Source organism: Amblyomma americanum, chromosome 4 (genome assembly GCF_052857255.1).
Source record: "Amblyomma americanum isolate KBUSLIRL-KWMA chromosome 4, ASM5285725v1, whole genome shotgun sequence".
NCBI classification, from domain to species: Eukaryota; Metazoa; Arthropoda; class Arachnida; order Ixodida; family Ixodidae; genus Amblyomma; species Amblyomma americanum.
Window position 1 is genome coordinate 177608613 of NC_135500.1, and position 14999 is coordinate 177623611.

General features: G+C 45.6%; 1 protein-coding gene across 1 annotated transcript in view; it reads right to left on the reverse strand.

The window, feature by feature from the left end:
- The window catches only part of LOC144128754 (cell adhesion molecule Dscam1-like), a 188500-nt gene that overhangs the window by 128446 nt on the left and 45055 nt on the right, over positions 1-14999 (reverse strand). Inside the window, exon 3 of the mRNA XM_077662411.1 lies at positions 5318-5665. Coding sequence (XP_077518537.1) covers positions 5318-5665 — 348 coding nt within the window. The remainder of the gene's footprint in view (positions 1-5317; positions 5666-14999) is intronic.

Below are 14999 nucleotides of genomic sequence, written 5' to 3' on the forward strand. Positions count from 1 at the left end.
GAACTTGAGGAATTATGTTATTTCTATAGACCAGGCAGATATTTACAGGGACAGAAACCAGAAATACTAACAATGCGCATTTATTCACATTGAGGGACAGATGATTTCTTCCTAACCAGTTGTCGAGAACATTGAGCTTATTTTGCAGGGTTCGATAAAGAGTGTACATGTCACCTGCTGATGCAAAAAATGCAATATTGTCGGCATACACTTAAGTTTTCACATTTTGAATGCGGGATTGAGCTTAGAAAAGTGTTAAAAAGAACAGGTGAGAGAACTGACCCTTGCGGTACACCGCTTGTCTGTTGAAACCTATTTGAGGAAACACCATTTTGGCAGCAAAAAAAATCTTTATTTTCCTAAAAAGCAGAAATCACGGAGTCTTCTCCTGTCTTTACGTCATGAGTTAGAATCGAGTGATGGGAAAAATGAAAAATGTGCTTTTTATAGATCGAATTTTCTCAGTGATAAATCAGTCTTTTGATGTCAAAAAAGTAACAACATAGCTGGAAAAAGTGACGGAGTCTATTTATATTATGAACTAAAATTGCATATAGTTGTGCTCAGTGTCCCATTTATATTAGAAAAAAATTAGGGTTGTCCTAAGTGTGTTAAAAAATAGAGTCATAAGGAGCAGCTCTGGCGCCTTACAGAAAGAACAGACTTGTGGTTAGTAAATTAATTGTGATAATTATGATGATGGCTGAATATTTATGGCGCATGGGCATCTGCGGCCAAAGAGTGCCATGGCACAACGAATTTTCGTTTGCTGAAGGTGGTATCAAAGTAAATGAATTGTAAATAACACTTACCCTCGTCGAAATGACAGCAAGAAAATGTTTTTCATTCCCATTGTTTCAAAAGTAAAGATAAGATAATTGTTCTTTAAGAAAACAAAGCACTGCGGTTGAAGGGCATGTGCAACCTTAATTGCAACTAGCATGCGTAACATGCTCTGAATTTAAGACTCATCTATACGCAACAAGGCTGCAGCTATATTTTCTTATTTGTTTCACTTTTTTATAATCTTCGTAGTTACTTTAAACGTACCGCTTGGTTTCGGACTGAGAGGAATCACTAAGTTATAGTGTCTGTAATTTCAAGAGAAGACATCTCATGACTCGCACAACTTGGGCAAAATACCTTACTCATATACGTTTTGTTGTCGTACAAGAATTTCACCCATGAGTGCCAAAAAAAGCGAAAAAAGGGCATCTGCAATGGCAAACTTATTTCACGAGTGTCCATGCGCAAAAGCATGTAGGCATGCAGGTGGTGAAATACAGGCTGGAAAAATTTGTGTCTCCAGGGACGAATCTTGGAACGGTGAGTCTCGCTCTTCTAGGAGAAAAAAAGAAAAATAATAATAGAAAATATATCTTCTACAGTATTTTAAACAGGAAAAGCGTCCATCGCTTTTCTTCTTAAGGAAGGAGGCGACAGGGAGAATGGGTAAGTAGAGACTGTGCATAAACTCACGTCTGCCTTGCTTCCTCTCCGGAGCTCAAGACATTACCGCTCGGCAGAACATTCTGACGCGACAACTCGAGGAAGGCTGCACCTCGACGGAATTCAAGCTGCGCGGTGTATTTCTCAGCGGCGCGACCAGAATGCTTAAATAGGAGTGGGTGTCGACCCTTCCTTTACTTTACCCCTCCGGTCCTTTTTATGCCCTAACCCTCCGCCTGTGTCCCGGTCTCTTTTTTCTCTTGTGCTTTCCACCGCGCGGAAAATATGGATTCCTTAGGTCCACCCGGTCGGAACATGGGACGTGGCACGGGGCCTGGAAGCCTAACTTCTCACCCTCTTCTCATCCAGAGTCTCCTTCGCCCCGGCTTGCTTAACTTTGCTCTGTTGTTTCCCTAGCAGTAGATGTGCTCTCCGCTCCGATGGCTTTGCCGAGCAAATCTGTCTGGGAGAGGTAAGAAATGCGAAGCTGGCGGCAGTGTTTATTTGCTTTGCCAGGGACTCTTTCCTGGCTTAAAGGCTCAGCGTAAAGAACGCAGCGCTCAGCGATAAAAAAAGAGAAGCGCTGGAGGAGAGAAGAGAGTGAAAGGAGAAAACGAACTCTGGGACTGTGGATTCTGTTGTTGACGTCTTATCAGCGGGGCGAGGGATTTGCAGGATCGACTCCGTTCTGCTCTAGTCGCCGCCGGGAAAAGAGGGAATGGGCGTGAGGGTGCGTTCAACCTCGCTCTTTTAAGCCTGTTTTCCCCCGAAATGTTGGTCTTCAAAACTTCCGTTTCATTTGTGGGTTTTGTTTTATCTTGCGTATTTTCTTGCTGATTTCGTGAAAACTGCGTGTCACTGTACCGAGCGCCGGCGCAATTCTTCACTGCATTACGTAGTGACAAGGAGCTCAGTCAGGAAATTCGACAAACGACAACACAAGAAAGGCGAATACACATTTAGTTGGGCATGCACTTTTTTGTCGCCAGCAGTTCGCCAAATGGTCCAAGGACAGCTCGGTGCTGTGCAAACTACATGCTAGGAGACGCATTCGGTGTGAGTGTCCCTACTACCTTTGCGATTACATTGTAGCTTGTAGAAAGTAATGCCGACACCCAGCATGGCTAGGAGACCAAGTTGTTTTGAACGTTATCGGAAATAACGCCAAGAAATGAGTAAATAAAAACAAGCCTCGTCCTCTCAAGTCTCTGCGCTATTTCTAGAGGAAAAGCCCAAGTACCAGGAAAAAGAAAAACCACGATTTAAGGAATGGTACTGTTCGATGCTATGCGGTATTCAGTCTGACAGCTTAAAACGTTCTTAAAACTTGTGAAACTTTTGAAGCACCTTCGACTTCTTCAAGTTCTTGATTCAAAGCTAACCGCGCAGCTAAACTCAAGGCACCTAGTACTCTAAGGAGAAAAGCGAAATCGGTGTAGATTCTGGAGGAGAAAGCCTTCCTTACTTGGAAGCAGATTACGCAAGGCGTCTTAAAGGGCCCTCCTTTGAGGAGAGCACCCATTTGCCGAAGGAAGCGTAGGAAACCGTGAGAAAAAGTAGGCGGTACGCTGAAATCAGTCACCGCTCAGAACACTGGAGAAAGGGAAGAAAAAGAGATTGGAGCCAGCGAGAGGAGCCTATTTCGTTTCCATGGTTGCACAGTTGCAGCGCTCGCGAGCGCCGCCGCTCGCATATATCAAGGAGCGCGATAGTCGGAGGTAGCGGTGGCGCTTTTACAATGGCGGGTATAAATGGGGTTGAGAATTTCTGCGTTCGGGCCCTGAAGAATGGCGCCGCATCGTGGCGAAGATTCCAACTGCGGCACGAAGACAAATCGCGATCCGTAAAGCGCTCTGAGAGCGCCGAGAAAGCGTAGGCACCACCGCCACGGGCAAGACGGGAATTGGAAAGGGACGGTGCCCCAGAAAGTGGATTTCAGATTGAACGTGCGTTTGGATACTTTTATGTCCTACTTATCTGCGGGGCCTGATCTTTTAGAAAAAAATCTTTGGCAAAAGCTGATATTGGATTGAGCTAACGAGAACCAATTTGACATCGCTCACTTATATTTGGGCCTTTTCAGTTTTTTTTTCGACAGCTGACTTTATAGAAGAGTTTTCTCTTCCTTGTCATCCTGCTTTATTTTTTTTTCACAGGTTTCAGTCTATCATCCTCCTCAGTTACTTGATAGTTGAGAATGCCATACTGTTTTATAACAAAACGTTTATTCAGTAAAGGATAAGGAAGGCCATCAGACATGTATAAGATCTAAATATTATTCCTTTTATGTAGCGCGCAGCGTTGAAGTACGAATGTTCGAAAGCATGTTTTTGGAGCCTCTAATGTGTGACATACTCTCAGAATCAAGCACATTAATTTTAATAAACTGAGTTTAGTGTTTTCACTATCACTTGATATGTTTATTTTTACCTGACAAACATAGCGGGTGATCATGAACACATAGAACTCAGTTGACAAGAAATCACGTGTTCAAGTAAAATTCATGGCAAACATCTGCATCGTAACATGAAAAAATTCTGCAACCTATTTCTACGTTGAGGGCAGTATCTTTATGTGGTTAGTGAATTCTGTTCGCTTTAGCCATATGAAATCGCATTAGCCAAGAAATGATAAAACTGTACACTTTTCAGGCTTTGATTTTTCTTGTCATCTTGCATTTGTTTAGTTTGGCGCCGTGAGGCTGTCCGAGCACGGGTGCTTAAACCGTGAAGTGAATTGAACCGATAGCAGATTTACTGAGTGAGCTTTAATACATTTTCAAACAGCTACTTTTGGCCAACTAGTCCAGAAGAAAAATCATTGCTGATATCTTTTATTTTGCATGTATGTATGATTTTTTAGGCTCCATACGTTTACAGTACAGCATACAGTGAAGCGTTTAGGAAGAAGCCATTAGCATATTCAAATAATTACGTGTGTAACCGCCACTGTGCAGGATGATTAATGCGTAGGCACTTAGAATTTCAGTAAAGCGTTCCTCAGCTATCGCAGCAGACATAAACTTTCCCGCATGCAGACGGCAGAGGGCAGCCAACAGAATCAGCGCCTTTAAATGCAGCTTCTTTAGCGTTGGTCCCCAAGGTCCAAAAAATATCGGTGGTTTAGCTCTGGTTAAACCTTGAGTGACGCGATAGCTACAGCTGGCCGAGTGGAACTTGCTCAGTTGAATTGCAAAGTCAGTCCTTCGCCGCTCCGTTTCGCTGGGCGTTCCTTCTTCATTTTCGTCCCACGTGACACGGCGCATGCGCACAGCTGTTGCAGCTCGATTTCGCCGGTGCGCCGCACCGCCGGCAGCAGCAGCTGCTCCGCACCACGTGACTGGTCACGTGACCAACTATGTGACTACGAAGCGGAGGCCACCGTCACTTGCCGCCGCCTAGGTCATGTGCCACATGTGCCACCACCACGCTGAAGGCTCAAAAAGCTACTGTAATGTAGCTGTCGCTACAAAAGGAAAAATGAGGATCCTTGCAAAAACTGACAATCTTCCGCACAAGCAACAACGCCGCAGATCACGCGATAAATCAGCAGCTGCGATGAAAATAAGCCAAATGACACCAACACATGTTGTCTATTCCACAATGGATCATATTCACACTATCAATCAGATGATAGAGAAACGCGCAGAATATAAGCAACCCCTATATATAGCCTTTATTGATTATGAGAAATCATTTGACTCAGTGGAAACCTCAGCAGTCATACAGGCATGGCGGAATCAGGGTGTACATGAGCCTTATGTTAAAATACTGGAAGATATATATAGGAACTGTACAGCTACCATAGTCCTCTATGAGGCCAATAGTGCTTTCTTACTAAAACAAAAAAGCTTGGAAACGCAACTCACCGGCGTTGACGTGCACGACGGTGCTGAGGATGGTTCCGCGGTCGTTGCGCGCGCGGCACCGGAACGCGCCGCGGTGCACCTCGGCGCGGAACTGGTGCTCGCGGAAGGGCAGGAAGGTGAGCGTGCCTTCGTGGACGGTGAGCAGCTGCGACGCAGCCCCGAGTGTGGTGGCGTTGGTGCCGTCGCTGGTCCACCAGACGCGGGGCCGCGGGTCCCCGTCGGCCGAGCAGCGTGCACTGGCGCCCGTCCAGTTGGAGAAGAGCAGCTGCGCGGGGGGCTCGCTCAGCCACCGGGGACCCGAGGAGCCGACGGCGGCCCCGGCGAGGCCCGCCAGGATGCACAGGGCTGCTGAAAAATAAAAACACAAAAGCGTGTTTTGTTTGACTGAAGGGGAGGACAGAGCTAGTCAAGCTGGCTTCCCAGCATTTTTCCCGCTCTTTCCTCATGGACTGGATGAAACATAAAAGTGTTATTAAGAGACTTTGTTTAAGTGAACTCGGTTAAAGGAGATGGCAAACAGGAGTGAGAGAGAGCACTTCCCTTAAACCTGCTCTAAAGATCCTTCCACTGACAGAAGCGTTCATGCGTGTCAGAGGTCACCTGCGTTTTGTCGTCATTGACAGCAGCTGTACATTGCAGAGAACTGTCTCATGCACCCTTTTCTTGGTTGAAATAGCACATGCCATGATACAAACCAAACTTCAGTTTTGGTATCCTGTCATAACCATACAGTGTGTTCCAAACGTCTTGCGTCGCTTTAGTGAGACAATTATTTATTAAATAGGAACATAACGGACACAAGTGGTAAGAGACTGTTGTTATAAATCTGAACTGAAATGTTAGCAAGAAGAAATATCTAATAATTCAAAGTTAAGGTTTTACTTGACTAGAAAACTTTAAGGCTCGGTTTCTCGAGGTGCGCAGGCGAATACAACTTTGGCTGCATCTTTCTAACGGTCTTAATTAGAAACACGACCTTCGTTGCAATTCATTCATTTTGATTGAACAAAATTTGGAAAATTGAATTTTATCAATAATGTTGTTTTAAAGTTGGCCTCATACCTTAAGCGGCCCCAAAAACTTTGTTCTCTGGCTATGCCGCCTGCCACAGCGACTGGCACATAAAGGTAATAGTGAAGGCGTGGTGTCACTTTCAGCCCGTGAAGGAGGAGTAGCATTCAAAACAGATTAGTCGTTGAATACAATGGATGTATCACCCTGGACCGCAACTTTTGTAGCGATAGCTACATTACGGTAGCATTTCGAGCCTTCAGCGTGGCGGTAGCACGTGACGGTGGCGGCGGCACGTGACCAGCCACGTGGTGCGGAGCAGCTGCTGCTGCCGGTGGCGCAGTGCGCCTGCGAAACCGAGCTGCAACAGTTGTGCGCATGCGCCGTGTCAAGTGGGACAAAGATGAAGGAACGCCCAGGAAAACGGAGCGGCGAAAGACTGACTTTGCAATTCAACTAAGCAAGTTCCACTCGGCCAGCTGTAGCTATCGCGTCACTCCAGGTTTAACCAGAGTTAAACCACCGCCATTTTTTGTTCTCTTGTAACGAGTGCACACCTGCAGTATTCTCAAATGCGAGGGGAAGCCCTCACTTCTTACAAGGAGCAAGCTGCGTGAATTTCATGACCGTTATAAAATTCAGGTGTGATCAATTGGATTGATGCTGAGGGTATTTGATAACATGCTTATTTCACTCGCCGATATATTTCATTCATGATTCTATTCCGATTCTCAGTTGATTGTCTCTCACTCCTCAATTCATTGGTATTCTGATTCCATTCCAATTCCTACTACACTACTGCGCAATATGTGTCACATTCATAGATTGAATTGAATTGCATTGGACGTTTATGGTTTCACGGATTCTCTCCGTGTAGGGGGCAGTGGTAAAGGCAAAATGCCTGACGGAGCCACTGCGCCCCTACAGTTCAAGGCAGTATGGCGTATCATTCACACACATATTTGCCAAACATAACACACAGCTGCAAGTCCTCCTACCACTACCGGCTCAGTGTCGCAGTGGTTACGCGGACAGGTAAGCCCCACCGGTGGCTTTGTCTGAAACAGCCATCTGCCTGTGAAGCGGTTAGGCGATGCACCACCGCTCTGGTGACTGTTTCAAACAAGTCCACCGGTGGGGCTGGTATGACCCTGGTTGCTCTTCCCGAGTAATGCGAAAAGGACTAGCTCCGGCAAGCTTCATTTTTGCACAAATAGGTCTTCGGAAGGCAGCATGTTTTGCTGCCAACCCTGCTGTTGTCTGAGTTATTTTCTTCTTTGTCGTTTTCACTTTTACTCGGTCATTTTTCGTTCGGCGTCTTCATCTTCCCTCCTACGAGTGGAGAAGAGGAGAGAGACCGGAGGTGAGTGGCATGGTTTACAGAAGGCAGGTGGTGAGATGGAAGTGCCCCTAAACACCATCTAACGTGTGGCGGCTTAACTCGGACGCCGACGGCGATACGGCCGGACAGTTTTCGGCTTCATTACACTTATAATGCTCTCGCGTTAAAAAAAAAGCATTACTTTCGCGCTATAAACTATAAAGGAAGATGCAGTTAACTGATTTTAGAATGCTGATATCAATAGTTATTGTTATAGGCGGCTGAAAATGATATCCTTAATTACTGTAATGATCAAAAGCCCGGCTTACACAGTAGATAAGGTAGCTCAACGTCTTTAAAACTTCACCATCATTTTGTATAATTCTTATGAGTTCAGTGCATGGTAAAAGATAAATCATTTTCAAGAAGACGTTCGAAACCCCTGCAGAAGAGTAGCTGTTGTCCTGCTACCTTCAGTACCGCCGCGTTGGTTTTCGCGCAATTATTTGGAAGTGCCGATGACGGGAAGCTGGGAGAAAGCCAGGAGAACTAAACAAAACTAACATAATAAGGGAGCAATTACTCACTGATGTCCACCCAAGAGCAGCCATACGTCTACAAAGAAAACCTGAACAGCTTCCACAAAAATTCCGTAGGTAAAAAAACATTCATCCTTGTCCGGTGTTCGAACCCGGGACCACTGCTTGGCCGGAGCTGTCGCTCAAGCAACTGAGTTAACAGCTAGCATATGACACGGCGAGAGCGAATTGATCAGCAACGTGAAGTGGGAACGAAGTTGTTCAATTTTTAGGTGTGGGTTTGTGGTACTGAACGTTCCAAACCCACTTATGCTATGAGAGGCGACGTAGTGGAGGGCTCCGGATAATTTCGACCACCTGAGGTTCTTTCAAGCGCACCGACATCATACAGTACGCGGGCCCCTAGCATTTCGTCTCCATCAAAACGCGACTGCCGCTGCCGGGATCGAAACCGCGTCTTTAGGGTCAGCAGCCGAGCACCATAACCACTGAGTCACCGTGGCGACTAGGTCAATCTTCAGGCGAATCACCAAAGGAGGAGTAGATTTTTAATTGTTTACTTATTACAAATGTACTGTATCTTGGGGGATTTTCCTAAACATTGAACCATAACGAAATATAAAACATGATGGTATGAGATGAGATAACGTAACATAACCTAACATAACATAACATAAACAGACATAGAACTTAACATAAGTTGGCTGCCGCCTGTATAGGGAAGATTGCTACTTATAACATGTACGTAACCCGCAGAATTAGGGCGCAAGAAAATAGTTGATTTCTGGCCAATTTAATTGTAATAATACGATATTACTGGCAAGAATTGTGCAATGCGCAGCCTATGGCATCAACGACCTAAACGCACTAATAAAACACTACCGATCAACTATCTTATTTATCCTGAGCATTCCTTTCATCCCTGTTGTCTTTGAGTTGCGGTGAAGGATGCCTTGGAATGTAGAAAAGCTAGGTCAGCTTTCTAGTCTTAATCAGGCATTGCGTTCGTAATTCTTATAGAAACTGAACTAAAAAATTATGTTCGCAGTCTCTAATATAGTTCTGCTATGTAAATGCACCCAAAACAATCCGTAATTTTTAACGCTGCCCTTTGTGAGCTGCTGTTAGAATAGAACTGCTTCCAACCCGATGAGTCCTTTTCCCTGGACGTAACTGCGCAGCAGAAAGCTAACGTTTGCAAAATGAAATGTTTTATTGTTGCACTTTCTGGAACGATGAGTAAATAAGAGAAAGTGAAATCCGCTTATTCCGAAGGAAAAGCGGATTTGAATATTAGAGTTTACACAGACGTTTGCAGCAAGAAATAAAACATGGTCCTAGCGCTCTGGAGGTTTCGCAATGAAATGGAAATCCCTCGATGCAAGTGAGTGCTGCACTCATGGAAGAACATTCTTTGAATCGGAGAGTAATAAGTAATAGCATGAACCTGAACGCTACGAGGACGCTGAAGATTGAAGCCCTCAATTTTTGAGCAAATTTACTCAGCACATCTGCGCAAATTACATTTTGCCTCTTCTGCATGAAGTAGTGACCGGATCACAGGAGAAACACTCAATCTTGGAAGTTTTTTGTTGCATTCATTCCTCATTAAATTCTATTGCCGTTTTTCAGAAATATGCACGGTCGACACTGAACGCATACGAATAACTGCAGCGGCCGAACAAGGCCCAGTAATTCCGATCAGTGAAGACAGAATTCTGTGACCTTTATGTTTCCACCGGTACAAAGACTACAATTTGTCTATGCTCGTCGTTGAAGGGAACATTGGTTTTAATTCAAAGCAAAAACATTAAAATAACATCTTTTCAGGCCCATTTGGAACCAATATACACGTGAAAAGTTACTTGGTAACCGTATTATGCCCCGTTGATCACTTACAATAAAATGTAAAAATGTGAATAAGTTTGATTTATGCTGGCAGAACGCAATTGATAATGTAACTACAGAAACAGCGTTTTCAAAGGCATTTATCACAACAAGATTAAAATGTGAGCTGCCGGAGAAGGACTGCTGCAAGTTGAATTCATTTAATAGCTAACCTCAAAGACTTACTTCTACGATCGTAATGCTCCATGCTCCAATGTTACATAATGGAGCAGCTTCGAATTTTTTTTTTACTGCATGTTCCTGCACATTGCGCACAGTATTATTGTCCTTCCACATTCAGAAATCATGAAAATTTGCTACATTTAATTACGCTCCACTTACATGCTTCTTCATAAATCTGGGCAGTTTTTTTACCGTTCTGCCAAGGAAAGGCGATTAATAAATAAAATTGTCGAAGTTCACACTTTTTTATGAGATGTTTTCAATGCTATGGCTTCATTGGATTGTTTAAGGTTGAATTAATTCTAGAATAAAGAAAAAATTGCATTTCTTCATCAATATATTTTACTTTCTGATAAAGCGCACGGGACGGGTGTTCTCTGCAGTAAAAATGCGAAATCTCGGCTGCAGTAGTGGCCATTTAGGCAGATATCGTGGAGATAAAAAATCAATATCTTTGCATGATTTGCGCAGTGAGCAACATGAAACAATTTTGACATTTTCTTCAACCTCGCTCCTGGTTTCTGTTTATTTGCATATCTTAACCGAAGTACAACACTCGTCTTTGCGTCTGGATTCATCGTAATTCCCTGTAAATAACTTTCAGAATACGCATTCCATTGATCCTCCCGAAAACATGGTAGATACTCCAAGATAAGCACTCTGTGCTGTGCCAGGCATGAAGTGTGTATTCGTAGCTCCATCTAAGGAAACCGGAATGTGCGAAGCAGTGCAGGTAAGATGCAATACTTTATATATCTATGCATTGCCTTGGGCGAAATTTCGTATTCAGTTCTCAAGAGATGTAACACGCACACAAATGCTCCAAATGTACACGTGAACTTCCTAAGTTATTGCCACCTCTGTGCGTAGCCCCGAACTCTTCCAGGAATAATATTAATTCTGAGATAAATGTTGAAATCAACGACAAACTTACCTGACCAGGCGCTGAAGAAAGGAATGAAGTCGGATAGTAGCAGCTAGTAGAGCAAGAAAGTTAACGGTATTTCTAAAGCCACTGGTCGGAAAAGTGGCACTGTAAGAAAACATAAAAAAGCGACTACCCAGACAATGATCGCTCTGTTCGGCTCTTCGACTCCCGAGCTTATGGAGCTTAGTTCTTTTGTTAGCGCATCTTCGCCAAACTAATAAAAAGAAAGAGAGAGGAAAGAAAGACGGAAAGCCCAAAGCGCAAAGCCCGCTCATGAGGGCAGGTAAGAGCATAGCATGCCCCTATCTAGGCCCTGAGTCGCTTTTGATACAGTATGGTGAGACGCTCTTCTTGAAAGGCGTTGCGGTGGCAATGGCGCTGCCCACTATCGAGTAAGCCAAAGCCCACCGGCGTGAAAGGCGTCCAGCCAAGGGAAGCTACGCTCGGCTGCCCCCGAGGGCCCTGTCCAGGCTTTCGCGCGAATGCGACTCGCGTTCACAAAGCTCTCAAAGGGAAACCCACGAAAAAGAGAGCACTGGCAACGCTGGACCAACCAACAACAAAAAAAAAACCAGCGGCTGCCAAACAATAAACGCAGTACAAAAAAAAACGAACACCAAGAAAAAACAGCTCGTGAAGGGGGGCCGGTCCCTACGGCGTCCAGGCGTGGAGTCCTGCCACGCGGCAGAAAAGCTAGCTGCCCGTTCGGGGGAAAACTGGCCAAACTCAGTTGTTGTTTCCGCGCCGTACCGAGGCATGAGGAGGTGCGCGGGCGGTGGGTTAGTGCTTAACGCTGTATAGTCCGCGAAGGAACGCGCTCTGGGGCGTTCGTCGTGCGTGCGTTCCTTTCCGGAAGATAAATGGAGCGGGAGCCGCGAAGGCCCCTCGACGGCAGCCTCCAAATGTGTTCAACATCTCTCATCCGCCGTGTTTCGGGCTCTGCTGGCGTGCGCGGCGCGGAGCTCCTCAGCGAGTCTCCGCAGAAGCTTTCTCCCTTCTTTCTCTCCGCGCTCCCTCGGAGCGCTGCTGCGTCAACGCGAGTCTGTGCGTGTGGCCGTGCTTCGAATTTCTCTTCCGAAGTCAAAGGGATGCCGACGGGAAGGGGATGAGGATTCGGTTGCCTCGCCGCCTCGAGGCATGCCGTTCCTCCCACGGTGATATTTCATTTCTGCCGTTGGCTGCCTCAATGGCTTCCCCTTTTCCCCATTGCGTCGTCTCCCTCTTCTTCCCACGGCGCGGCGCTTGCTGGTTACGTCGCAACCACTGCCTTCGTCACCGCGTTTGTTTCTGCGTGCGTGTTTTTCTTCGGCGGCGTCCCATTGTTTGTGGCGCGCTTACTCTTCATTGGACGCCCGACGGGAAAACAATAAAGCGACAAGCTTCGGAAATGGATGCCACAGGGAGAAAAAGAAAAAAAAACAAAAAGTCGCCTTGTGTGGGCGAGGCCAGAGATGGGGGGGGGAGGTCGAATAGCTTTTTGTTGGCCCCGGGCGCGTAGGTCGTTTGTTGCCCTTGCCTCCGCTTGGCTGCCCCGCGGCTTGTCGTGTTGGGACGTCCCTCCGCCGGTTTCCTGCCACTTTGCTTCGCTTCTCGTAGCCGGAGGCACTCGTGGAAAGAGTCTTGTTCTCTTGGTGTGCTCGTGCAATCGGCCGTGTCCGCGCTTCGCTTTTTATCTCGTTTCGCTCCGTCTCCGTGCTCTCTTTGGGCCTCTGTTTTTCTTCTCTTCTTGCTAATTTGTGTGGTTCGTGTGTAACCTTGTTTCAATGCGCGCCTGACTCTTGTCCTCGGCGACGGTTGCTCTCTTTACTTTATTTTTTCTTGCCTTTCTGGCTTTTTGCTGCACAGTGCCTCTCCGGGCTTGGCTTGTTGCGTTTCGCCGCGAGTCTTTTTCCCGCAACAATAACTCCTCCCCATTTTTCTCTTCCCAACCTAATTTCTCTCTTCTCTTCTTTTTTCCGCATTAACCTCTTTTCTCTCCTCTTCCGCTTTGAGGTTTTGTTCCTTTTGTGCCCGGTGCCACCAGCTTACAGTCCTTCTGCCCTGTTCTTCCTTGGCCTGTGCTGTGAAGCGCCAAGTTGCAAGGTCTGTAAATTGTTCTTTGGCTTGGCTATCCTTCGCCTTCACTTGTGGTGCCATTTCTTATGGTCAGTGCCGTTCTGTTATCTAGCACATCGTCGGCACCCATCAAAATAGGACTGTTCTGCTTTGTTGTTTTTATTTTCGCCGTCCTGCTGAGGGATAAATGTGTGCGCAAAGAGCGGGCTGGTCATGTGTTTGTTCTTCTGCGAAGATCACAGCACCGCATTTTTTGCTGGTAGAGCACCGATTATAGGTTCCTCTAAAACAGAGATCGCCGATATATCCAGTGTATGGGAAATAATTTTCAATTCTTGCGTTTTTTATTTCACAAAGTTTACTTTGTGTGCGTATAAAAAATGCCCAGGCTATCATCTCATCTGATGCAATGATACTGCGTTAGCACAGTATTTGGCTGTACATTTACACACGCACACGCATGAACGTGCACGCACAAACCACAGACTTTGGGGGAAAAAGGGCTGTTCTGTTCGCGCAGCAAAAATACGTATTTTTTTTGTGGCAAAGGAATCAAAGCGCAAAATTAGCGATAGGTATGATGAAAGTTTTCATTTATTGCCTTGGCAATGACATAAAACCGGAAAATGGGCGTTTAAAATGAAGAGAGCAGTAATTACTCGTTAAGATCCATTCAATTCGCAGCCACGTGGTCACCAAAGAAAGCCACACAGCTTTTCACAGAAACTTTATAGTTAAATTCAAGAGCGAAAAACCGCCCCGGCTAGGCGGTGGTCTCGTGTTTGATCCCCAGATAAAGACAAGTTTCTCTTCTACTAGAAAGCTTTTGTGAATGCTGCATAACTTCTTCTTTTATTCGTGTAGGACCCCTGAAGTGGATGCTAGTGAGTAATTACTTCATCATTTCAAACCTACTCTGACTTGGGGGTTTCCCTCAAAATGCATTGGGCTTTTACATGGCTTAACTGAGTAGTTAATACAGTGGGGCTTACGGAGCTGTACGTTGTCGGCTTAGAGAAGTGCCAACTTTCTGGGCTAAGGCAGTGCAGATAGGTTTCGGCTGGTGGTTTCTGTAATCACCGCTCGATACATAAGCATTCAGAGTCTCAACATAATGTCTCTTGTTTTTCAATGATATTTGTTTAGAGTCCCGCGTTTAGGAGTGCTACATCAGAAGTCTGCACAATTTAACTGGAACAGTGAATTTTCCAACAGTTGCCGTAGATGCAGCCTGTTTTATGCAGTGAAGAATGTCTGGAACCGCCTGTTTCCGTTTCTTTGTTCACCACGCTTGTATTTTTCTTATCGCACTTTATGCTTTATTCTCTCTCAAAGAATATGCCACTTTTTCCGGAAATAACCTCTATGTGAGAAGACTGTTCACGGGTTTGTGTGCTATTTTCTAGAGGCTATACAGAAAGAAAATTATACATGTATGGCCGACCGACAGCTAACAGGGCATGACAAAAACAAAACAAAAACAAATAAATCCATCATGATATATAAAACAGGGTCCCATGTGTTATGGCTCTTCGAGATGTCCCTCTATACTTTTTGTTTCTTTCGCGTCACGCCCTAATTGGAGTGCGCTGTTTGCCGCTGTAGCTGTCACGAACACGCTCCGACATCGCACATATTTTTGAATATAGCTGGCTAGCGGGCCTGGATGGCTGCGAGGGTGAGCGGGGCTTGGCGGACGTCCCAGAGGCTGCATGCATCAAGTCTGAAGCTATATACGCGGCATTTCCTGGTCGGGGA